This window comes from Corapipo altera, unplaced genomic scaffold (genome assembly GCF_003945725.1).
Source record: "Corapipo altera isolate COAL_440 unplaced genomic scaffold, ASM394572v1 50, whole genome shotgun sequence".
In the NCBI taxonomy this organism is placed as follows: Eukaryota; Metazoa; Chordata; class Aves; order Passeriformes; family Pipridae; genus Corapipo; species Corapipo altera.
The window spans coordinates 9,490,418-9,516,581 of NW_020884889.1; the positions used below are offsets into that span (position 1 = coordinate 9,490,418).

A 26,164-nucleotide genomic window follows, 5' to 3' on the forward strand; every position below is an offset into this window, starting at 1 on the left:
GCTGCAGGAGGGAAGGTTGATTGGATATTAGGAGAAATTTCTTCATGGAGGGGCTTGCCAAGCACTGGAACAGGCTGCCCAGGAAGTGGTGGAGTTATCGTCTCTGGAGGGATTTACAAGACGTGCAGATGTGGCACCTGGGGACGTGGTTTGTGGCGGACTTGGCAGTGCTGGGTTAACGCTTGGACTCGGTGATCTTAAAGGCCTTTTCTAACCTGAATGAGTCCATGATTTGATATCCAAATTAGTGTTATTTTAGCTATAGAAGAGATTTTTGAAAGGAAGTCATAAAAAACTACTAAAAATGCAGATCTGGCAAGACTTGCTTAAGAAATATGCTTATGAGCTGCTGCTTTATGCTCAGAAATTTTCATCAAAATCTTTATTTTTAGAGATTCTACTAATATCTTTGCTGCTTACCATTCTCCTGCTCTCATCATTGGTTTTACCATTATGTAGAAACATGTCTTCAAAGGTTTAAAAAGCAAACAAAACCCACTCAAAACAGAGATTCATTATTTTTGTTTGTTTAAAGAGAAACATTTACTTCCTATATATAGTCAGTAAATAAAAACATTTGAGTGCCCTTCTTATGTGTATAGTTTGAATATTGTAGGTCTTTCAATGAAAGTTATGTCCAAACTTTATTGGGAAAGACATTGGAGCAATAAAAAAAGAAAGAAATTTATCAGAAGTTTAGAACATTTGGTTTTATTCTTTTATACTGTGCCAGTTTTCTGTTTCCCTTTTCTTTGTTTATGAGAATATAATTTATCAGATTCATTGACAGAAAAATTTTGAAATGTACTGCATCCTGTGTGTTTTTGGGAAGATTCCATGACTTTGTGTGTCATGCTCAACTCAGGAAGAAAAAAAAAATATTCTTATTCTGCTCATACACTGATTAGTGCTTCCATGAATCCAGCTGAAGTTCAATGCAAATATCTTAATGAAAGGACTAGTATATACTGTGTTCTACTCCATTTTTATGACAGGATAATAAATAGGAATCACTGGATTAAACTGAGGATTATATTTCATAAGGCAGTTGGTAACAAAGCAAAGGTATTATTTTCTTTAAAATCCCTATGGTTATCTTAGATATTCTTGAAGATATTTACTTGTTTACTTTTTTGAGTCCTATGTTTACAGGTTTATTTGAATATACAGTATATCTGCTGTACATTACAAATGGGTTACAAGTTATTCAGTTTTCATAGATGGTAATAGCAGATGTTTTAAGATTAACCCATTCTCTGATTCTGCCTATTGTTCAGAACTGTCTCCATTATCCCTTGCTTTGCCCTTCTCAAATACATCCTTTTAACTGTCCTCTCTCCAAAGGCAGTCTTTTCATCTCTCCCCATTGTGCCCAGACCCTATCCTTCTCTTCTCTTAGAGGGCTTGATTTACTTGACCTAAGCACTCTGTTCCACTTCTCCTGATTGTCAGAAACCAGAAATCTTCTCTAGTGATAGTATTACCATGACATGTCCCCTCTGAGGTTCCTGAAAAGATCTGGTGGTTTGCACTGGCTGTTGTTCATCTGCTGTGTTCAGATTTGGCAGAGTCCTCTCACAGAATCAGGAGCCTCTGAGAATTTGGGTTTGGCCTGAATTAGCATGGGTAATGTACAGAAAATCTTTTCTGAGAGATTTCTAATTTGATGCAGACTTCTGGACATCAACTTGTGCTTAGCATCACAAAAATGTGCACAGGGCCAGCTCTTGCTGTGTCTTTTATGGCTGCAAGGGCTGTGACATGAGCAAACCTTGCCTTTGGTTTTCTTTGTAGAGAGCAGAGAAGTAGAAGTTTGTGCAAGAGAGAGGGCACAGGAACCTAAGTTTCCCCTTGGAAGCAGGGTTAGAATATCTCTGGGGGCTCCTGATGTACAGGACCTTTCTGCAATCACAGTAATTTCTCCTCCTGAGGAGGCAAGTTACTGTGGTCTGTCCTGTCAGAGCAGTTACAGCCTGGGGATGGTGAGGGGTGTAAAGTGGGAGCGAGGTCAGAATTTATCAGTAACGTCAGCGACATTTTCTCTTGCTCCTACCGATTTCCTTTCGCTTAGTACAGCTCAGTGAATTATCTCATTAATTGTTCCTTATAAATTTGAATTGCTTTTTTACATGGTCCTTTTTAATAGTTTTGCATAAAATGCAAATGTTCTACCATGTAGAAGCAGAGTTGGGATTCAGCCACTAGAGTATGTTATTTGGATACCTCAAAATCCAACATTGCTTCATTATTTGTTCATTCTCATAGGGGAACAGGTTGTCATATTGTACAACTCACAGATAACATTCATTGTTGTTGAAACTTTCATACCAAGTCATCTTGCACAAATATACATTCTATCACTAGAAGAAGTTTTCCTGCTTAACATAATGTATTCCTAATGTTTGACTTGGCCTGCAGGTGCTCCTCCAATATTAGCATTAATGACAACAGTGATTATCTTATTTGTGGAGAGTATAAAACTTCTAACGCTTAGCAAGGTCCTTCCAATTTTTTGAATGCTTCAGTTTAATCTTCCTTTTTTACAAAACACTGTAAACAAAACAATGTCCAGCACTTGAAGAGGAAAAGCACTGAACAGCCCTGCTAACCCTGCAAGGTCTCTCCCTGTACTGACACAGCTCATTGCTCCACAGCCTCTGTTTAATGGAGTACAGAGAAGAGAGAGCCACTGTAACAGTATCATCTTTATTTCAATTTCAGTTTTCCCTGTCAATACATTTTAGTAAATCAATGTTTATACTGAAATATATATTTAGTATGGAAAAAAATAAGACTTTTATAATCAAAGAGTTTTCTTTTAATTAGTTCTTCAGAAATACATTTTGATAATAGCAACTGCTCATTACAATACAAACCAGAAAAGGCATTCATTTACTGTGGCATGGGAAGTACTGCCAGTTCCAAATGCTCCACATAGTTTCTTTAAAATTTTTACGTTCTTTAGGCCTCAACAAAAACCAAAGCTCCTCTTCCAGGTTTGGTAGCAAACAGACTGTTATTCTCCCCTGCTAACCTTTGGCCATCCGTTTGGTAATAAGATTTTTTTACATTTTTTAGGAACATGCTCAGCTTGTCAGTAGGCACCATTGATACAGTGCAGCCACCCCATCCAGCTCCAGTCAGACGTGACCCGATGGCCCCGAATTGCCTAAAAAAAAAAACCCAAGAAAAATCATGTAAAATAAACCAAAAAGGGGTGCTTTGTCATATATAAAGTGCATATAGAAAACTAAGATGTGTTTTGAGTATTCATGTCATCTGATTTTTTTGAGGTTCACTTGGTTGTATGCAACACTACAGCAATTTGCAGTTACCACTGTGGTCCAAAAAAAAAAGTGCTGACGCTTTAAACTGCAATATAGTAATTTCTGTCAGTTCCAAAAGTCACCCTGTTTTGTAATGCTCCAGCATCAGCTGTTTTAAGGATCACAGCGCAGCTGAGATGAAGAAAGCAGGAGAAGAAAGGAATTGTGTTAGCAACATTCATAAGACATCAGAAGTGAAAACAGGAATACATGACAAAAATAACAAAAGAGGGTTCATAAACTAATTGCACAGGATGTAGGCATGCAAGCCATTTTCTAATGTGGCAAAGACAAATAGCTCTATTCTTCCAGGACAGATCTAAAACATGCTGAAGATTCACAGGCTTCTGCAGGACTGCTGAGCGTGGCAGTCAAGAAAAGGAGAATTCAGAAACACTCAAAAAGCCATATAGAGTCACTGCACTCTGTGTAAATAAACTCACCTAAACATCTGTTTCTGCTGAATGGACAGAGTCAGGAATCTCTCTTTAGGGAAACCTCATGAACTTAAGAGACTGCCAGCAGTAGAGGTAAAGTAAGAACTTCATCCCAAAAGAAAAAAATGCTCTTAATGAGGAGGGTGAATAGAAAGAACAATGACAAATAATGACATCCAAAATATAAACCATTCCCAGCCTCAAGATACTGGCCTGCTAGAAAATCCTAGCAATCCTACGGCAAATCCCATGCCATTACACTGCAAGATTCAGATGCCATCCCATTAGAATTTAGTAGAATTATTTTCATTAGTTTGCTTACCTGTGCTCCTGATCTTTACTTAGATTCAGAAAAAATAGGAAAATAGCATGTAATAAATGTCTTTGGGGCTTTTCTAACCTAGTCAGAACAGAACCAGTCAGATTTAGAAAACTCATCTGAAATCTCATTCTCGTGGGAGATCTAATCTGATTTGCAAACAAATACTTTTGATGTGTTTCCAACAGCCAGGCATGGAGAGATTTATCAGCCCCAGAGTGTGTCAGAGGGAGAGGCAGCGTCATGTGAGCAGTGTTGGAAAAGGACAGCTCATTCGGAGCTGTTGTAATTTTTCATGTGTGTATTTTATGTTAAATGAATCTGGTGTAGTGCTGGGTTAGTAGAGGTTTAGGTCATATTTCAAGCAAGTACTTACATATGTGTTTGATTCTAAACACACAACTCTTGAACAGAAACACTTTCTTCAGTGTGTCTGTGTGGTGCCACCCTTCATATTGACTCGATTTTATGTTCATTCTGCATTTCCTGTTGGTGTTCTATTTTACTTATTGTTATTCCTGTAAGCCACTCATTCTCTGATGCAATTTAGTAGTTTTTAGTCCATGGAGCAACCTCCTAAAATGAGCAGGATCCAATCCAGTCTCAGTTGCAATCAATAAGGTAATTCCCATTGACTTCATAAGGCCCAATCCACTTTTCAGAGTCTGCTAAATCAACTGTCTGTACTCATTTGGTCTGTTACCTCGGTCAGAACTTTGCATTTCTGATGGTGTCTGGCTTTTATTTTGGTAGGCAACTGAAATCCCTTCAGAATTGTTCTGAACCTTTTATTGATTTCGTAATTCTCTGTGGTCATGCTCATGCCTCATTTTTACTGAGTCATTTTAAAATACTTAGTTGAAATAAAGCATAATGTAGACAGAAAATATGCCTGTTGCAGAGCTGAAGTCACTGTGTTTCAAAATACTGTGGCTTAACAGTGTCAAATGTGGTGATATGATCAGACACTTGGGGTTTTCTGCTGAGGAACTTGATGGGCAGTGCTGTAACATCTGAAACCTGGGTACCTTATATTACAGGAATTCAGAAGTGAGCACCTAATTCTGCTCTGCAAGAGATGTGGTGTCTGGTGGGTATTTAGATCCAACACAAGAAAGGTGTCTTTGGGACAGGTCTGAAACCATCTTGTTCGAGTCCTAATCAGTTCAGTGCCGAGCCAGGCCCCTCTGGTACAGTGGCATTCCTGGCCAGACACTCTCTTCTGGTGCACTGGCATCCAAATCATGCATTTTGGAAGAGGAGTCTGAGCAGACAATTCTGTGGATGGGGAGCTCTCCCAGGCACTGGGCCCTGGGACTTCATGTGTGGGAAGTACCCTGTGCACTGCCCAGGCTGTGCTGCAGCGCCAGGACAAGGAATACTGGGAGAGGTAATGGAGTATCTGGAGCCCAGTGCTGGGGGCACTCAGCTCCCAGTCCCAGGTTCTGGCCTTTGCTTCCTCAAGAGTTTATATATTTTTCCAGTTTTCACTGGATAAAAAGAGAATTATCTTATAGGGGTGTGAATGAGAGTAAAAACATGAGTACTGGAGCAAAGGAGAGAAGAATAAAAGAAGAAGAATAAAAATGGAAGTCCCATAGTTTGGTATATGGAAATGATAGGTAAGACATTGCAGTAGTTAATTTTAAAAATAATTGTGCTGTTAAGAAGTGAAAATTTGAAATACTCAAAATTATGAACTAGTTTTTCAGAAAGCATAGAGTTAACATGATGAGATTTAAATATATAAATGGAGAGGATTATACTTATTTTGCTTTGTAGCTTAGTTTGCATTTGAATACCATCTTTAAGCCTTTCTGGCCTTGTGAAAGGGCTACAACTTTTTGTTGAATTTTCAAGCTGTGCCTTGACTGCAGGCTTTGCAGGTTTAAGAAAATCATCTTTGGTAATGGTAAGAGTCTGATAAAACACAGAATTGTCTTGGCCACCATAATGCACCTGGATGTAATGTACAAACTGTATCCTTTAAAAGTGATCCGAGAGGATTCAGCTGTCTGTCATGCAATGGGCATGGCTGGGAACACAAGAATTATCAGGATTTTTAGCAACAGAAGATGGAGAATAAGAGAACGAAAGAAAGTTATGGGCAACACTAAGGACTCAGAGAGATTTCCAAGAGGACCTAACATATTCATGAGCTCACAACCAACTTTTTGTCCCTTAATTGTTTGGTAAATCTGCTGTGTTACCTACTTTAAAAGACTAACAGGTAAAACAGCTATTAAGAGCATGAGGTAGGTTAGAGAAAAGTACAAGTCTTCTGTCTTTGCAAAACGAAAAGAAAAACCTGACCAACTGGTGGTTACAGTTTTCAGCACTACAAACCACAGCAAGTATGGATCCCTTTCTTTCTTGGCAGAGGTTGTGCAGTAAAACATAAAGATCTAGGCAAAACAGAAAACATCTGGATATGCAGATTATTCTTCACAGTTTAAACCTTGTAAGGAGAGAGCAGCAGTAGACTCAGGCAATTCTGTGGAATGTATTTTTGGAAAAGCTTTTTAAAGCTACAGGGCAGCTGTATATCATCGTAAGTAAAGAATGTAATTTATGTAGTTCCTGGCCATTTCCATAATCACATCAGCCAAGTTTTCCTAGAGTGACTAGTGATTTTATGTCCCTTAGCTTCTTTAATGTACAACTTGAGAAAAGTTAAGACTTTTTTCCAAAAAATTGAGTGCTGGCTTAAGCTGCATTCATCTGGAATAGCTATACACTTTTAAAAATCTAATTACTGAATCAGAAAAAGATTTAATATTAAACTTCTAGAGAAGAAAGATACAGTTCTTAGGAAATACTCTTGATGGGACAAGACTGTAAAGAATAATGAAAAAACAATTTCCTTGTTTCTGTTCAAAGATTGTAATAAAAACCCCCAGATTAAATAATTTTAATATACCAATCAGACATTTCACATAAATGACACTCCACTGTGGTGCTTAGCTCTGCCCATCATACTCCTGTGGGCTCTTCTGCTGCTAAATTAGAAATCTGATGTAATGAGGGCACACACATCACTTTTTTCCTTTACTATTTATATTTTGCTCCCTGGAATTGAAATTTTAATTTAATTTAGAAAAATCCTAACTGCTCCTTTCCTTTGGGTTCTGTGGCTGTGGGTGTGCTACCTCCTGCAAGCCAGTGCCCCCATGCCCAGGCTGGCTGGAGCAGCAGCTGTCTCACCATGAAAGCACAGAGCTCAGCAGAAATGGGAAACAGTTTCCATGCCCATGCTGAGCTTTGCACTGACACAGGCTGTCCCTGCCAGCCCTGCTGGGTCACTGCAGTGTAGCTCAGGTAACCCCATGCAGGGCACACCTTGCCAGTTTATGCCTGGCCTGTTTTCCCCTGCGTGGGACAGGACAGTCTTCTCCCAGCATTTCTGAGAACAGACCCGTTCAGAAGGATCCAAGGTGGGCATCCAAGTGAGGACACTTAAAATGGCTCAGCAGTCATTGGGTGCTACTGATGAGCTCTCAGCACTGGGTAGTTACTGCACCTAAAAACAATGCAGATGTTAAGTTTGAAGGCTCTTCCCCTTCAGAGGTGTCTCAGAACAGGCAGTGCCAATGCCTTGCATGGGATCAAGACTTTGTTGCCCAAGATTTCTGAGCACAGTTTCTGTCTTCAGCTGATTCTGGAGATAGTTGTCCCTTCTCACACAGGGATCAGCAGTTCCCTTTGAGCAGCTGGGATAACCCTAGTGGAATTGCCCCGCTGAGTGACTGTCACAGCTTATTGTGTTATGTGATCACTATGTGACACAGTAAACTGAACACAGCTCACGAGAAGGATCAAGAATTGTTCTGCTCAATTACTATCAGTCTGTCCAATGGCTATCAGGCTTCTCTGTGTTTTATTACAAAACAGCATGTGTATCCCATATACAAAGTAATCTCTCAATGTCCAGAAGTCTTCTGTTCAATTTTTAAGTTTGTAGCTTTCTGCCTCAGAGGCCATTCCATCATGTCTGCAAAGGAAATCAAACTAACCTAAATAATCATCTGTATTGTACTCTATTGATTTATAAACCTGGTAAATGAGTATTGCAACTTAAAAAATCCATATGAGTATAGAAGTAAAAAAGCATATGGTAAATTGCATGGTTTTAAAATTCATATTTTCATTCTAAGCCAGACTAATTACTTAGTTAATAAAAGAAAAAGCCAGTTGCTGGTAAAGACACATTTCTGTAATCTTCATTTATAGGTGGTATTAATTTTGGGGGGGAGGGGTTCTAGCTTCAAATTGAAACAGTTTATTTTCCTCACAACTGGAAGTTGTAGAGGAAGGATGGGATATTTGCCTCTAAAAGACAGTGAAACAACATTTCTTGACATGAGGCCTGCAAACACTTATGTCACCCTGCATTTCCCTTCTGGGAGGGCAGTAATACTCTGGCTTAGGGAAGAGTTTCCCAAACTCTGCAGATCCTTCTCCGAGGAGAAGTAGGAGCAATAACAGAGGAGCAGAATATGAAGGTGACATCACCAGGAGATATGATGGGAATGCAGGAAGCACCAGGGACTGGGTGGCTGGGGCAGAGGTAGGAATGGAGTAGTGGTGGGAGCACTCAGGTGGGCAACTGTCTATTCCCTCAAGTCACTGTTAAAATGATCACCAACCACTGAATTCCTTCTGTAGGCACTGAATTTAGATCAAAGTCAGCATAAGATGTCTGTCCCATGATTATAAATGCACCAGAAAAATGAAAATTAGGAGGGACTGAAATGTGTACATTGTTTCATGCTGACCTTGTGGTAGGGATGAAATACTGTGCAGAATGTGAGCACTAAGTACTTGGTTTTACTTTCTGTATTGATACATGGTTGTACCACATCTGATCCTCCCCTGTAGCAGAGTCATGAAAACAACAGCCTGCTGCCACAGCAACCTGTGTGGGGGAGAAGAGAAGGGACAAAATGACACTCAGGGAACGTGCTTTGGAGTTGAGAGGGCTTGTTTCATCATGGCCAAACTGAGGAAGGGATCCAACCTAAAAAAATGATGTTAGAGCAAAGATGGAGAGTAAATAATATGTGGAAAGCTCAGACACAGTGCAGAGAGAAGCAGAGTGTCAGCTCTTGTAACAGTTAACACACATCTTTTGAATAGTGAAACGCTGTCCAACCTATCTGATACGCTAGACAATATATTTTTAATTAAAAAAATGCAAATAGCATTTCACTACATTTCATTATGATTTCAAGGCAACCTAAGATTGTAGAACAGCTTGCTTATGCCCTGCCACTCCCATGGTGGCAGTACTGAAATGGTTAAGAAACAAAAAGAGGGCAGATTTAGATTAGATATTGGAAAGAAATTCTTTTCTGTGAGAGTGGTGAGACACTGGCACAGGTTGCCCAGAGAAGTTGTGGATGTCCTATCCATGGAAGTGTTCAAGGACAGGTTGTTGTTTTCAGGGGGGTTGGAACTAGATGATCTTTAAGATCCCTTCCAACCCAAACCATTCTATGATGCTATAACTCTCGGAAATACAGAAGAAGTAAAAGAGTTCAAATAGGACAAGTAACATAATGTTTTAAGAAAATGAGTTATGACTTCTTCTACAACTTAAAAAGGAATAGCCAACAGTCTAACGTAACACTTGTGACGATGAGTCAGTCCAAAAGCAAAATCTGTAATAAAGCCATAAACTGAAGCTTTCATCTGAAAGTATTACACAGATGTCAGCAGGGAAACAATTGACCATGTAATGTCCCTGCAGGAGATTAATTTTGTAATAAGAGACAAGAATACTTTCATTTTAAGATTGCAATAGCCAACCATGTCAGATTTTCTCATCAATTCAAACACTATTCTCAACAGACGATTCCTCTTCCTTGTGGTCAGAACTTACAGGCAGATGTCGACCAGCCGATCCAGTTCGGGACAGCTGCATTCGTACATCTCCCTGCAGCTGATATGGCTCTGGTTCATTAATTCTCCCAGCAGCTGGAGTGCATTGGCAGGTGCTTTGCTGCATATCTTCTGAAATTCCAGCACTCTGGCAGCTTCACTGTACACGTGCTTTGCACGCTGGTATAACTTAAAGGTGGAGACTAAACAAAAGGAAAACTGCGTTACTATTCACTACAAAAGGAACATGCAAAAACATAGAATTGTATTTTTTAGTAATTCATAATTTGTGTTAGAACTTTCTAGGCTAAAAGTCTTCTTCAAAAGCTCACATCTTCTTTAAAAGCCCTAATAAAAATAGTGTTCACAGAAGCAAGGCACAAGATCAAGGGTTGGCAGTGACAGCCTTAGGGCATTAATCTGCAGCTTTCAGGTTTTCAAATCCCAGCAGAAAAGAGGCAGGAGAACACCTGGAGGGTCCCCTGTGCCCTGGAGGCAGCTGTCAGCCAGCACCTGCTGGCCCAGGGCCTGGTGTGTGGCTGCTCCAGGCCAAATCTGCAGCATTATGGAACTGTGTGGACAGACCTTTGCTTGAGAGAAAAACACCACAAAAACCACAACACACTTTTTTTTTTTTTAAACAGTAACAAAAATGCTCTTTCCCTATTTTGTGATGCACAGGTAACAGAGCCCTTTCAAATATTTTCCCAACGATACAGGCTTACCCTGACTGTAAATAATACTGGATTAAAGGTACAGTGAAAAGCACAGGTGCTTTCACTTTGGTTTTCAGGGTTTATTTTTGGTGTATGTTACTTGCCAGAGTGTTAGTGTTGCCTGTGTGGATGAGATGTCAAGCCCAGACAGGTACTGCTTGGTACTGACCTACAAAGATCAAAGACTAGTGCAAGGATTTTGGCTAAAATTTTTCTGTTGGGCCATGAAAAAGCAATTTCTCTGGGAAGGGTTGGGGAGTGCCCAAACCTGTGTGGCCATCAGGGTAGAGACCTTCATCAAGCCTGAATAATGGAGCGTAAAAAGGAAGGAGATGGCTTTGGCTAAAGGCTCTGCAAGCCACTCATATTTACAGGAGGGTTTGGTTTGCAACTAATATCTGAGAATTGATCTGCCTTTCCCAAGCTCATGCTGCAGTTCATTGTTTTCCTCTCCCAATATAGTTCTGTTTGCTTTAATACCATGGCTACTATTAAGGAAGTATTGTTCACCAAAAGCATGCATGACATAATTTAATTTATGATTAAATTGGTTTGCTTGAGCTGTTTGGGTGGTAAATATTAAATAAGTGGACTTTAACCTCTATGTGGAGCACCTACTGTTTCATCATAGCACACTCTCGTTAGAGCACCTCAGAACATCCCTCATTTTCTTTCTACATGTAAATTCTCCTTTAGAGTGAGGTTTTTCTCCTCATTTCAGCTCCTGGTCTCTCTTACTTTCAAAAATGGCTGATGAAACACTCAAATAGAGGTAAAAGGAGAAGAGAGACAAGCCCTGTATTTAAAATAGAACTTGCTGTCTGACCCAGACACATGGAGTTCCTGCTTGGCCGTTCTGTGGAGACGGCAAACTTCTGGAACCACTTCTGACACTTTCAGCAATCTACGTTTGCAAGTATGTGTAGAAATCTTCTTTAAAAGACTGGAAATAAAATTATCTCCAGTATGAAGTTTGTCATATGTACACTCCAGGCTGCAACCCTTACAGACTAAAACTTCATCAGCATCTCTATAATCCCTTTTTTATTTCTCCAGAGGATTTCACAACTATAAATGCTAAAAATACAGTGCTGAGAAAGACACAAGTAGTCTAAAATGAGAGAGAAACATTGAACATAGCAGTCTTCTGCTACTGCTGATATTGCTTCTGCTCCTATTTATTTTGTAATTCAATACAGCCTGCTACTGAGAAACCCTGTGCTGCTTGTGTTTTGAACAAGACTTCTGAATGCATTTCAAACTAGGACAGAAATGAGAAAATTTAGTGCCCCCCAGAAACATGGACTTGAGAGTATCACACAGGAAGAGCATATTTTGGTTTCCGATTTTATTGCTGCTGGAGTTAGTTGCACTGTGTTTTGCAGAGTGGTGCCTCAGTATTTCTGAATGTTGAAAAAAGGCAGCTTGGCCTATTTTTAAGGATGGTTTCTCTTTAAATATTCTTTTCTTATAAGCCATTGTTTTAGAGCAAGGAGCTTTCTAAATGTGCATTCGTTTAGGGAATATCTAAAGTTGCGTGAGAGATTGCCATAGCTCACACTCTCTTGTAAATCACCATTGAACAGTAGTAACCCAAAGAATGAACTGAAAACATGTCTGGTTTCAATTGTCAGGCAACAGACTTGCCAAAGGCTGTGATTGATTCGGAGACCACCCTTTGGTAGAGCAATGCTCTACTGGCCAGATTACCTTCAAAATCTCTGGGGTTGTGTTGTGCTCGTCACGTTAGGAATTGGCAACCGGGATGGGCGCTTGGGCTCCTGGCGGCCGGCCAGGCCTGAGCCGTGTCCTCGACAGCGCCGGCTCCCAGGAGAGCCAGCCAGGGCAGGGGGAATGTGCTACCTTGACACTGCTCCCTCTCCATGGGAACACAGCCCTTCCAGACAGCTCCAGGCTGAGAAAGAGTGGCTGGCTGTTCTTTGCAGACTCCTTTGTGGACATTTACCCAGTTAGTATCGGTTAAAGGCTGGGATCCTTACGTTGCCTGTTGGTCAGTTATAGGCAGCATTTTATTTCAAAATAATTATGTTTGTGTTTAAAAAATCTTTTTATAGCTTGCTTTTCCTCTCTGACAGTGCACTTTTCAGACAAAATTATCTTCAGGGCAGCAAACACCTCTGTACTCTTATTCTAAAGTAATGAAATGATTCATGTATTTTGAGCTTTCAACACCAAATGCCTCTGATAATACAGAAATTCTCTTCTGTCTCTTCTGTTTGGATGGGTAGTCCACCCAACCATCTCTATCTAATGGAAGATAGCAGAGCACACACGGTATTTCCAAAAATTGCATCTATATTGGAACCTCCTTGCCACATCATAGCCTGTATATTAGCCCCTCATAAAGTCTGAATTAATAGGACATGTCAGAGAACTATGGAGGCTGTGATTTTAGAAGAAACTCATCAGAATCTGTGTGCTTCATGGGGTCACATTTTTTGACAATTACAAAGGACTGATTTCTTAAGCCATACTCTACCACTGTTAAAAGAAACAAAACCAGAGGGCCCACTCCTGCTTACTTTATATCTGAGCTAGGGCTGGAGTGCTCTGAAAGAGGAAAAGCACAGAGAAACCCCTGCAGTGTTGCACAGGACTGGGTTATATGGTCTCACCCTCTGTGATGCTCAAAGGAGAGCAAAAAAGCAAATTCTTAAAAGCATGTGGATTCTTAAATCAATTACAATGTCTGGAAATTATGCAATAAAACTGAAAATGTAAATATACTTTCCTAATCCAGCAAACTATAATAAAAGGCCTGGTTTCTCCCAGTTCAACTTATTTCCAAGTTCTCTGAACCTCAGGTTTGCTCCTTTGCAGGGGATTTCTGTCATGTCACCCAAATAGATTCAATTTCCTTACAAACCACCAAATGCCCTTAAAAGAAAAGTGCCATTTTTCAGGGCACCAATAGCTCACACTGCAGCAAGAACCTTCCAAGTTGCTAAAACCCAGAATAACGTTAATGAAAGTTTGTCCAAAATCCCTATAAAATATCTAAATAAACAAAAATCTGGGCTATTTGTCCCAAATAATTGTGGGTTAACTAAATATAATGGAAATGTTTACTGTGGATTTTCAACTATGGTTATATTTTTAATTTTAGCTTTACAAAAAACTGTGCAAACTGTGCAAACCTGTCCACTCCATCTACAGGGATTTTTTTTTAGTTTATAAGTAAACCTTGTGGCTTCTCAGCAATTCATATTATTTGTTACAACTTCAACTTCAGCAGATTCCTTTCTTTAGAGGCTTCCTGTACAATTCTGTCTGACCTTTAGCTAAAGACCAACCTCTTCAGGCTATATATTTTTTTCTAGTTGCTTTGGCAGCTTCCTAAGATACGTTTCACTGTAGATTAATGAGCTGCACATGGCTGATGGGACTGTTAGGGATTTACAACCGGAAAAACTCACCGATGCAAAATCATGTAGGGGACAGTTTCTCCCACCATTCCTCCCATGGAATAGGACCCTTCTCTGTTAGACATCCTGCTGATTGAACATGATGAGGGTGAAGGTTTCTGGCTCAGAATGTATATAAGAAAATGCTGCCAGATGGCTTTAATTTGAGCCAGATTGTGAACCCCCTACTTGAAGTGGGGAACAGTTACTCTGCTGGGACTGCTCAAGTAACTGTTTGCAATCTGGTTTTCTGAAAATAAACCAGGGGACGAGTCAGCACTGGATTCAGTGACCCATTTAGCAGACACCTGTTTCAAGATAATGATAACCACTGGTTTGAAGTGATTTTTTCATCCAGAGGAATGCTGGCTTTAACAAGGCTTTTGCAACTAACCTTGTTGACTATTCAGTGCCTGTACCTCACCTGTGGCACACCCCAAAGACCTGAATCCTCCAGGTATGGGATTGGCCTGGAGCAGCCACCTCTCTGTTTTTGTGGAAGGGAATGGTATGTTCCCAAATCTTTCCATGATATGGATCAGGCCAAGGCTGAAGTAGGTACCTGGACCCTTAAGCTGGGAAGTGTTCTTAGGTCTACCAGTTTGGAGGTAACTTCTGTTCATGTAAGACATAGACTGCTGCACAGACAGAGCCACCTCACAGAGCACCCGGGACCCCCTTCACCTTACACCTGTCTGTGCAGGGAACATGGAAACTGTTCTGCACTGAGATCACCATCAATACCCACGAAAGGCTATTCAAGCACCACTCACTGAGCTGCAGCACAGACTTAGAATTCTCTTTCCAGGGGACAAACAGGAGTTAAACAGCCAAATCCACATAGCAAATGGATGCCTGCTCCTCCAATGGCGATTTCATTCCCAGGTTTAAATGTCAAAATTAGACTGCAATTTTATACATAAAAAGGAAAAATGAGTTTGAAAATACCTCATTTAAGAAGAAAAAAGCATTTCATGGTTAAAGGAATACACTGTTTTACAGGAAAATATCCTTTTGTGGTGAAGCTTATAAATACTTAATGTCCCACAGTCACCACACACTACAAGCTCTGTGAAGCACTCAAGTCCAAGCCAAAGTTATGGCACAGTGCACCTTAAAAAGTAATAAATATTATTTTTCTAGAGATGTTCAGAAGCCACAAGTGCAATCCATGTGTAAACATTTGCAAGGGAGCTTTAAACTCAGGATTTTGAGTTGGCCAAGGAACAACTGTAAGAAGTTTAGAGAGGCTTTATAAACCCTCTGTGCTTCTCCAAACGTGGGGAACAAGTGGGCTGTACAGTGGGGAACTGCAGAAATCTTAGAGTACTTGCCTATAAAAGGGATGCAAAGTTGCTGTGTGCTTCCAGACCTGGCCTGGGACTCGCCCAAAGCCTTTGAGATACAGAGTGTTTTCCTTTGAGATGCAGAGTTTTTATCTGGTCATCATTATATCCTGATAAAACTTTGTTACTGTCACTGAAGAAACAGCGGAGGAAAGCTGGACTTAAGGCTAAAATAATACTTAAACATGAGATACAATGCCAGTAAAAACCAGTATTTGTAATGATAACTAGATATTATTCAAAGCCCAGATAATATAACTGGGCTTTGAATTATAGAAAAAATTAAAACTACTGACAATATCTATTCAGCCACAGAAAAAACTCAGAATGCAATAAATTATATAAATGGAAATTTGCATGTAAATAATTTACCCTTAACATTATAATATTTTATAAAAAAAGTTGATAGAATGTATACAAAGAAAGAAAGATATCCTAAATGTTATGGTTTGTTCTTCACGTTGAACAAAGAAGTTCAACAACACTGAAATTCTCTGCAGAGGTTACTGATTGGATGGTATGTTTTCTCTCACATGAAGAAGCCAGGCATTGTCATTAAAATAAGAGTGGGAAAGCAGAGGGGAAATAAGAAAAGTATTTTAATCAAACAGCCTGTGCTTTTCCAAAGCCAATGTAACACGTAATCCGTGTACTGTGTAAAAAAAACAAACTCTGGATTTAGATTCTTTCTTTCTGTGTCTGTCTTGTTTCTTCTTTGTATATGTTTTACAGAAATCTGTCATTTAATTTTATATTGTACATGCAAAGACGCTTTCAGCGTAACCCTTTTTAATTGGTCTTATCAAATGAAATCGTGGTCATGCTCGTTTAAGAGATTCTGTTCAGCAAACATCTGCAAATGGTATTCAGAGCTACAGTATAAAATTTCCTTTGAGTTTCTTCTATAGCTTTTATGTCTCAATTTTTTATCCAGACTTTGTTTTTTGAAAAAAATCAAGATAACCTGTATAAACAACTCGATTCTACAGGACTGCAGAATTTTATTTTACAAACCAGGTATAAGGAGTATAAACATCTGTAAGTTAATAGTCTTGTATTGCTTTGTGAAGGGGAGAGTACGGGGACAGCGTAAGAGATTTACAACCTTGGAGTTTCCCATGAAAATGTTGCAGAGTGCAGGTACCTGGTTCAGTATATTCCTCATGTACAGACAGCACAGAGTTATCAAAACTCTTTCTATGGAGATAAAGAGCTGGATTAAGATATCCTAGTCCATCCTGGTACCCTCTGGCAGTGTAATTAGACAGTAAAAGTTTCATACTGCCTGATACCACTGGGGTGCAAAACAGGTTATAGATTCAGGACCTGGTCCTTGGTCAACATATAAAACTTACACAGTCACTCTAGACAGATGGATTATTTAAATATGTGTCAGTATAGATAGCTGTATTATGGATTTATATACATCAAATGTATACATTCCTGAAAGCAGTCTTGGCAAGGACTGGTAAGGATATAAGTCAGCTACAAAAAAATAGAGCTATTAAGGCTACAGAATGGGAAGAAGGATTCTATGTAGTTCTTAAAGAAAGATTCTGATCTCAATTGGAAACCTGTTATGAATGCAAATGAATTATTTAATAAATTCTTTATTAGTCATTATTATTAGCGACCTTTCCAGGATCCATTCCATGTGTGACAATGCTCATGACTGTATGGTATAATCATAAACAATAATACAAGGGAAATACTTTAAAGAGTAAATTGTTCACCTCCACCAACATTTTGCTAAAAGAAAAAGAAATATTGATAGTGACAGAAATTTCTTTCTCAGGAGAGACCCAGATGATTTGCTGCCCAGTGCATTTTTAGGAAGTGACCAGGTATTTATCAGTCCAAAAACAGAAATGCAAGTCCATCTATGCTGGTCTTTAACACCAGTTAAATGAGAGCAAACAGGCTTCATTTTAATGACTCTGTAACCATCCAAAATGTTCAGTTTTGTTGTACTTACTGCCTAAAAAGGAAGCCTGCTTTAGACTTTTCCCTTGAAAACAACCTGGGTTATTTAGAAATGACTCAAACAGCATAGGCTAATCTAAAATACTAAGGGATCTGCTATTTCCATCATTTTAGAAACAGTTCAATCAAAATCAAAGTTTTGCTCTATTTTTTCAGTCACAAATTAGAATGAAAATATCTATTGATGATGATATCAATTCTTTCAGTTGCTAACCAAGATTCTGGGTGAGTATTCTGGCAAGACTTCCACCTGCACTGCTTACTAATGCATAACCTTTTTATATAATACAAACATTGTACAGTAAAGCCCACCATTTCATATATGCTTACCATCTTGAATGTTTTGACTAAGGATCTGAGAGTGGAGCTCCTCCAGGCTAATTCCCAGGCATTTACAAATTTCCTCTGTGCTGTAAGGCTCAGGATGTAATACCTCCTCGACAATGGTCAGCATTTCCTCTAGGCTAACTCCTAGCTTGGTTTGCACATCATGGAGCCTCAACATTTTTTTCCAGTCCAAGCCTTTTGACTTTGAGAGAAGCTGAAATTAAACAAACAAACAAACAAACAGAAAATATTGTACTTTCCTGTTTCAAACAATTAATTATCTGTAAATACCTTTAGGGCCCATTTTCTCTTCTCACTTCTTAATTGGGAACCATCAGAAACTTTCTATCAGTATGCAGCAGGCAATCATATTTATTTATAAAAGGTCTGTGAATGACAGCTATTCTTCCCTCAAATCAGATACTGTCTGTAAAAATCCTACTGGCATTATTTGTGTGGAATCAAATAAATGATTTATCCTTTTCCATGAGCTTTGTTACTTCAAGCACTTACTTACCTTTTACAATCCCATCTGGACAACTGCTTGTAAAAACGCTGTGATACTGTAACACTAACAGTCCTTAAAAAGTCTATTTCTGTGCCATTAGCATTTGCTCTAATGTTTAAATCTCAGTTTGACCTTTCCAATATGCTCCTGGAATTTTCTGATGAACATTGAGGTTGTCATTAAAACCTTTGCTTGTAATAGCCTTAAAAATATGAAAGTGATCATAAGATTTGTTTGGAGAATAACTGTAACCTTTCTCAATCTCTAGAGTTTAAGGTACATTTTAAGTACCTTCTTTCAATATCCAATTTAAAGGGACTTCTGAGCCTTTACAGGAACATTACAATGTGTCGGTCAGAATCTGTTCCATTCCTACATGGTTGCTGTGAGGTTAATTAGTTATAAATGCATCTGCTTTCCTCATTGCTGGCAATGATACTGTGCTCTGTGGATCTTTGTGATGTTTTGGCAATTGACAGTAGTTACTTCAACACCAGAATCCTGAAAGGCAATATGCCAAACAGGCTTTTCCCTGGAAAGTTGTTGTATGTGTTGATGCTCTCACGTGCCTAATTAAAATGGTTGAGCAAAGCAGCTTTCCTCACAAGGGGAAATATTTTTGATGTTATGAATTATGGAAGAATATTAAGTGGTTGCTCTGGGATCCTACTGACATATCAGCTTTAATTTCAACAGATTGCTGCAAAGCGAGACACAGATTAGCAGGGACACACCACTGTCGTTTTACTGTGTTCGTAAGCACATGGCTCATCTCCAGTTCTGCACCATTTAAATTGAGATTAAAATTCCCAAGTATGCCAGATCAGGCTGTATGTTTGCAAAGACTTTAAACCAGTGCAGCAAGATCAGAGGGTGAAATCCTTTGTCAAGGTTCAAACCTCTCATCAACACGGCCAAGATTTCACCCAGTGTGTTTTGTTACTCTTTTCAATAAGCGCTGGTTTTGAGCGAGATTTGTTTGAAATCATTTATGTCTTGATTCAGCAAAGCCACTTAACTTCCTGGTTAAAAAAGTCATGGAATTTACATACATGTCGGAAATGTATTTGCTTTGTTCTGTGCAAAGTTACGGCATGAAATTTAGGCAGAAGATCCACTGCCCAACTATCTGGCGTAGATTCTCGCTCTTCTCCAACAGTGCCTTTGCAGAGGCTCCTCCAGTTTTTCTTTATTACAGTATCTAAAAATTAACTACTTTTGGTGCCATCTAGTGACTTGCTGAGATTTATATGAGGCTCAGCAGAGCAGAACAAACAAAATCCAATCAAAATCCTAATCATATAACTCTGTCGCCATTTAAACATCATTTTCTCTGTTCAATGGTAGGGAAACAAGCAGTACTGTTTAGTGGCTAATGCAGAAATCAGGGAGAGAAATTTTCGTGTAAAAGAATGATTAAGTCACTTCTGGTCTTTTTTTCAAAGGCCCTGAGTACCTACAACTCCACAGCCTTTATGTAACTTTATTTTAGCTTACTTACTGGTAAGTTAGAATAACAATTATTGCTTCATTTTACTTAAATACTTAAATATTTTGTATGGTGGTGCACCTTTGTGTCATGTTTTTAGGTATGCTTCAAGGTGCTAAATGAATGGAAATGTTTTTCCTTGTGCTTTAATCCTAACATTCAGCATCCCCTAGACTTTACTACCAGAAGTTAAACAGAACTAGGAATTTATAAACAATAATGTTCTATAAGGCAACGAAAATTTTCCTACTTCCTTTTTGAATAAATAATCCCCTGCAGAAATATACCACATGCATTGTCACATCTGTTCCCATTTCTGTACTTCAAGGGAGATGCTGTATTTCAGGTGAGCCAACTAGGCTGGGGTTTTACAGGTCAAATGTTCCAAATGAAAACCGACCCTGTTGGGCCAGTGGGCACAGCTTTGCTGGAAAGGTCTGTCCTGATTCCAGCAAAGCTTCTGTTCTAACAGCACTGGGAAAAATGTTATGGGCAAACAGAAATGGTTTTTGAAAACAGTCTAGCTGCAGCAGTTCATTGTAATGGACCCAGAACAGAAAAGGGGAAAAAGAATCCCATCTCTTTAATGTACAAAAGTAATCCCAATACTGCTTCCACAGTTGGATATTTTCTTCATGATCTCTGACTAGATGGATTAAAGATGTGGACATCATGCAGCTGGCTCTTAACTGCCAGGATATAGCATCTGTGGGCTTTATTGTCCTTTATTGTTCAACAGGCACACTGGAGCACTGTAAGTAACTGAGAGGAAAACATACTTGGTAAACGATGGGACAAATATAAATAAAGTCTGGCTAGGAGTAAGTCCAGGAATACTTCTGTAGCAACATCACTTTCTTGCACATTACATTTCTACAATGCCATCTGAGCATCTTTCCACATTTAACAAACACTACTTGGTGAACTCTATGGCATTCCAGTTGCAGACATTCTTGGCACAGGCTCCAGCTGACAGTGGAGGGAACCACACACAGCGAGTGGGGCAGAGCGCGGCGCTCACCAGCACTCCTGCAGCACACACCGGGTGAGGCTTCGGAAGGATGAGGTACAAGGTAATTTTCTTTGGAATTGTGAGAGCTCTGCAGAATTTAAGTGTCTTTAAACACACAGAGTGCAAGAAAGCACTCAGAGGCTGCTACAGGAATAGAGAAAGGGATGAAAAAAAGAACTGAGAACAAGAATGACTCTCCAGAAGGGAAGGAAAAGGAACAGAATCTAAGAAAGATAATTTTGGGAGGATGATCAAGAGTTCACTTGGTGTAGGACAGACTGATATCAAAATGTTTTACATTAATGCCAGCAGGAATATATTCTGTTGGCATCTTTACTTACATAGAGCTTTCTGCAAGCAGTATAAAATTCTAGAATTACCTAAAGCAGAAAGGGGGAAAAAAGCCTATCCTAAGGCACTTACAATGAGAATTTCTTTTAAAGCATTATTCTAAGGCCCAGCATGTTATTTCATAGTTCCATTAGCTTAATGGTGCTTAAAAGACTTCCCTGTTTCCACTTACATACCTGCCCTCCTTCACCCCACTGTGACCTCTTCCTAAAGACAGTCTTTTCCTGGCTCAACGTATTTTTATAGTGTGTTCAGCTTTCCATCTGGTTAGCATATGTTTAAAAACAGACAGGTGTATGTTGTTAGTCTCCTTACAATCAAGCATCTGCTAAAAGTACCTTTTTAGAGATTGCATCATAGCTGACAGGAATGTTAAAAAAAAAGGATCTTTCCTTACTACCTTTTTAGTTTACTGCACGGGACTAATAATTTAAAGCACTTTAGAAAGCTGTGATTCAGGTCACAAAATCTGGTATATGGAACAATACTTCAAAAGCTCTTACAGCTTAATGCACTCATTGTTGCACTTTGCCTTTTAGAACAGATCATCTGTGAAGGCTCTCTATTTCTTATGCAAAAAACCAAATTTCCAAAAGAAGCTCTTCCTAAAAAACACATATTTAGTGAAGTAGCTATCCTAAATTAGAAGTCTATCAGTTATACCAGAACTATCATATAGGCAGGTCCTTGTATTTGTTTTCTCAATGGCATAAGATTCTTTTTATTAACTTCAGTGACAACAGCTTTAACTATGGTCATTGGTGCTATTAGTTTTACCTCATTTTATATACAACTGAAATGTTTATAGCCCATTGAAAAAGTCATCTGAGATTCAGCTTCCCTCCTCGAAAAATATCTCAACACATTATTTTATAATACATTTTGTCAGTATCTGATCATGTCTTCTACTATTTTTTTAGCACTAACTAAAACATAAAAGAAATTACTGTTTTATAGAATCATGATGCCAACAGATGTTCAAAGTACTTCTGAATATTCATCAGATATTGGCCAAATGTTTTGTGGCGAGCAATTCCACGCTGGTTTTCAAAACTTTCTTCTAGACTTTGTCACCCAGATTCTGTTCTTTCACACAGCACTCTATGCTGGGAATAACTCCAGTGAATCTTTATGCTTACTCCTCATTTACTCTAATTAAAGAAAAATGCACTGTCTTCCCATAAAAAACTCAAATTATGCCCTACATCTACATATTCCTGAACGTACAAAATCCAGAACTGAAGCAGAATTTAGATTTTTTTCTATACAATTTCCATACATTTTAGAGATAATGTCAAGCTGTAAACTGGCAGTACAACGTAAATATTGGGGTTTGATTCAAGCCTCTTTTTTAACTTTACACTGACATACATGCTGCTATTTAGCATTTCCAATATTACTTCCAGGCCTCCAACTAGTAGCTTTGATGTTCTCTAAATCCTAGAAAATACACTGCTGTTGCCACATATACATATAAACATGTGACCATACTGATTGCTTTCCATTATTTGTCATTATGCAACTTTAATTAGAAACAGTCTATCTTATTAAGTGAGAATATTTTTTTCTGAAAAATAGACTTATTTCCTCCACTGAAATATAATACAAAATAAATTTAATAGAACTAAATCACATAATCTTCTATATAAGGACACAATCCTTGGACTTCCATTAAGCTCAGCAGGAGTTCTGCTCCTGCAGATGGAGGTGTCTGGTTCTGGAAAGAAAAATTATACTTAAAGTAGCACCTAACCAGGTGTTAAAGACACAACTGGTCAGCAGTGGAAAAAAGCACATATTTAGATGAAGGTTTCATTAGAGTTTGACATAAGCCATGCCTTACCTTTGTAGCCAGCCGACACTCCATTACCCTAATATTGTAATGAGAAGTTGCTGCTTTATTCATTTCAACACAACTGTTTGCAATAACAAACACTGCTCCACTTGGAAGTCTAACATCAGTTGCCCTCAGTGGATTGAACTCTATCAACTTGGCCTATTGAAAGAAAAATGAATGGTTAGTTTTAATTTACTACTAGCTAGCAGAGCACTTAGTTCTATAAATCAAATGCAAATTTGCATGTTTTTTCTCTTGAAAATCCAGAGACAGTTAAGGAAAGAAAGCTGACATGAAACAGTGAGAAAAGAGGTTTAACCTCATTGGTCAAGTTACACATACATTTCAAACCTTTCCCTGTAGCTGGATTTTAAAATGTTTCCATTAAGTCTTTGGGTTTTTTCAGCATTTCACAGAACCCCACCCAACCTATTTTTCTTGCCTGTTTAAGACAACAGTTTTTCTTTGATCTACAGAAAAGTAGCAGGCCTGGCTGAAGCTAATGTGCCTGCTACTAAAACAAGGGGCTTCGCATTCCCTGCCCCTTCATCAATGTCCATCTCCCTCTCAGTCTTCTGATTTTCCACTACATTAAGATTAGTTCACTGAGGTACAGGATAGTACCAACATTTTAGGCCTCACTGGTGACACTGATCATGGCACATATGGATAATCAGAGAAGTTAAAACTACATATAAAAATGTAGTTACTGTCTCCTTTCTGACATAAGAGACTGCCTTGCCTCACAGATGCTTACATAGGCTGCGAAAGATGTTCCCAACATTTGTGACCTTTTCATGGAACAAGCTAGGCATCCATTAATTAAATAATTCAGGATGTAATGTAATCAAGAGATTAAATTCACATCTGGTTTTTCATTGGGCTAAGTTGTAAATCATGTGCCCTGCTTTGGCTTCTTAGAATAGACTGTAACTCTGCAAGCAGGGACGTCTTACTGGCTTTGGCATTGTTCACCCCCCGAGAGTTCCTTGAGCAGCTCGAGTGCTAAATAAACAATGACAAATCTGCTTGTACATTATGTACAGCATGTGTGTTGCTCCCTGCCATTGAGATTCTGGACCACACCACAGAGTCACTATCGAGACAGACAGACTTGCTTACATTTAAATATACCCTTTAAGAACTGCTGCATTAGATCAGAATGTATCCTTAAGCTGGTCTACTGATTCCAACAGTAGCCATAAATGGCTGTTTAGGGGGAATAAAAAATAGGATATACACAAAACAATCTTTTTTGAGGGTATATTTTTCTAGCTTCCCATAAGCAAAGATTACAGTGGTTATTCTTACACTGGAAGAAACATCCAACTATTATGTTTAATAGCTACAAATAGGCTAATACTCTAATAGTGTATCCAAGAAGGTCTTTTTTGAACCCTTTTAAAATTTCTGCCTTCCACAATGTATGGTATTTCTCAATTTAACAATGAATGTTTTGGAAAAAAACCCCAAACTTCCTTGTTTGTTTTTAACAAGCTGCTTGCTAATGTCATTGTGTTTCTATTAGTTCTTCAGTTATGAAAAGCATTGCATTGAATTCTCCATTTACCTTCTCTTTACTCATTTAGGGGTTTTACAAAGCTTCAAAGTATCACCCTCTAAGCTTCTTGTTTTCCAAGCTGAAAAGCTTTAAATTATTCAGTCAATGCTCATATAAAATAATAGCTTTGATCAACCTCAGTGTCCTTTACTGTACTTTTCCCGTTCTAGTATATTTTTTTAAGATGAGAGGCCAGAACTGCATTCAGCTACAAGTAAACTGAAGCAAGGATATTTTCTGGTTTGTTCACAATTTCTTTTCTAATCTTTTCTAACATTTTCTTTGTCTTTCTGATCACCACCTCTATATATTAGAAAAGCTTCCACTTGCATGATCATCTGTGTGCATGCCAACAATATATCATCATTCATGTAGCTGTGTTTTTACTGCTAACAGTATAAACGTGTAGGGAAGGTGCAGAGCAGGTGCAGGTGATGTGACACTGAAAATACATGTGTCTCATGATGGCATTAAATGTTTGGTGTAATTCTAGGAAATAGTTTTGTTCTGTGTAAGTTCATCCAAGATGTGGCACTAAGGAACAAAAGCTGTAGAGATATAATACCACAATCATAAGGAAAGTAAAGGTTTTTGTGAAATGCTCCATCAATTTCAATAAAAGTGTTTTGACAGGTTTAAGGTTGAAACAGTGACAGTCTTGTGCATTTTCGGGGACAGGGATGAACTCCACTGCAAATTCCACTGCAAGCACTCAGGCATAATTTGGCAGGTCCTGTTTATCATAGCTAGTCCACCTTCTGTCACCACGTTTAAAACAGCTAAATGCCTTCTACCTCAGAATCCAGCCACAGAATTGTCTGGAATTAGCAAAACTAGTGAAAAAAAGTCTCCATTGTCTTTGCAACTGAACCTGGCAAAACATCCTAGAACTGTTTGGTTATGAGAATTTTCAAGAAAGCATTTTTGTAATAATTATCCCATTTTCACTGAATACAAGGCATGCCGACCATTCAGACTTCATTATATGGGAAACATTCTGAGTTCAGTGATGAATTAGCCCAATAGTGTGGAACCTGGTGCTCTTCTAGAGTACATCTTTTCCTTCTTCCTTGCCATTTCTCATTTTCCCCATCTTATTCAAACTTGTCATACTGAATTGTACACAAGTTTATACATTTAATTCCCATTTCATTTGTACACCAGTGGTGCTTATACTGCTTACTGAGGTATGCCAGTTCTCATCTTGTCTTTCTGCTAGACACCTGTGAAGGTATTCTTTGTTTCCATAAATCACTATTACAGTGTTAGTTTAGATTACAAATATCCACATACAGTTCCTTCTTCTGCCAGAAAAGAGATCGACTGGTCCATCCCTCCACCTTCTGTGCCAATGTAACGTTCACTCTTTGTGCAAATTTCTGCAAGTTCCACCTGAAAAAATATTAACATGTGAACCTTCAGCCAGGGTTAAGGATGGTACTTTTATTCTGTTTACATCATATGAACTAGTGAGAAAACAAAGGAAATAAGGACAGAGTTCTTAAACCACTGTCTCTCACACATCAAGTGGTATAAGCTGGTATCAACCAGGATGTCACGTGGCCCCTTTTCTTCTGTAGCAAAAGAGAATCAACTATTCAGTCTCCACAAGACCCACCATAGCCAGATGCTTTAAAGCGTATCCTT

The 26,164-nt window shown here is 38.7% G+C and overlaps 1 protein-coding gene across 6 annotated transcripts in view; it reads right to left on the reverse strand.

Annotated features, from left to right (window-relative positions):
• Window positions 1-2,685: 2,685 nt before the first annotated feature.
• GALK2 (galactokinase 2) overlaps window positions 2,686-26,164 on the reverse strand; it is a 47,847-nt gene continuing 24,368 nt past the window's right edge. For 5 of the 6 annotated variants that reach the window (XM_027644485.1, XM_027644491.1, XM_027644489.1 and 2 more), the window contains 5 exons: window positions 25,811-25,909; window positions 22,963-23,115; window positions 17,763-17,973; window positions 9,964-10,165; window positions 2,686-3,169 (listed from right to left, as the gene is read on the reverse strand). In XM_027644485.1, the coding sequence (XP_027500286.1) occupies window positions 2,962-3,169; window positions 9,964-10,165; window positions 17,763-17,973; window positions 22,963-23,115; window positions 25,811-25,909 (873 nt within the window). In that variant the 3' untranslated portion in view covers window positions 2,686-2,961. The remainder of the gene's footprint in view (window positions 3,170-9,963; window positions 10,166-17,762; window positions 17,974-22,962; window positions 23,116-25,810; window positions 25,910-26,164) is intronic. The other variant, XM_027644487.1, reaches the window with a different exon arrangement.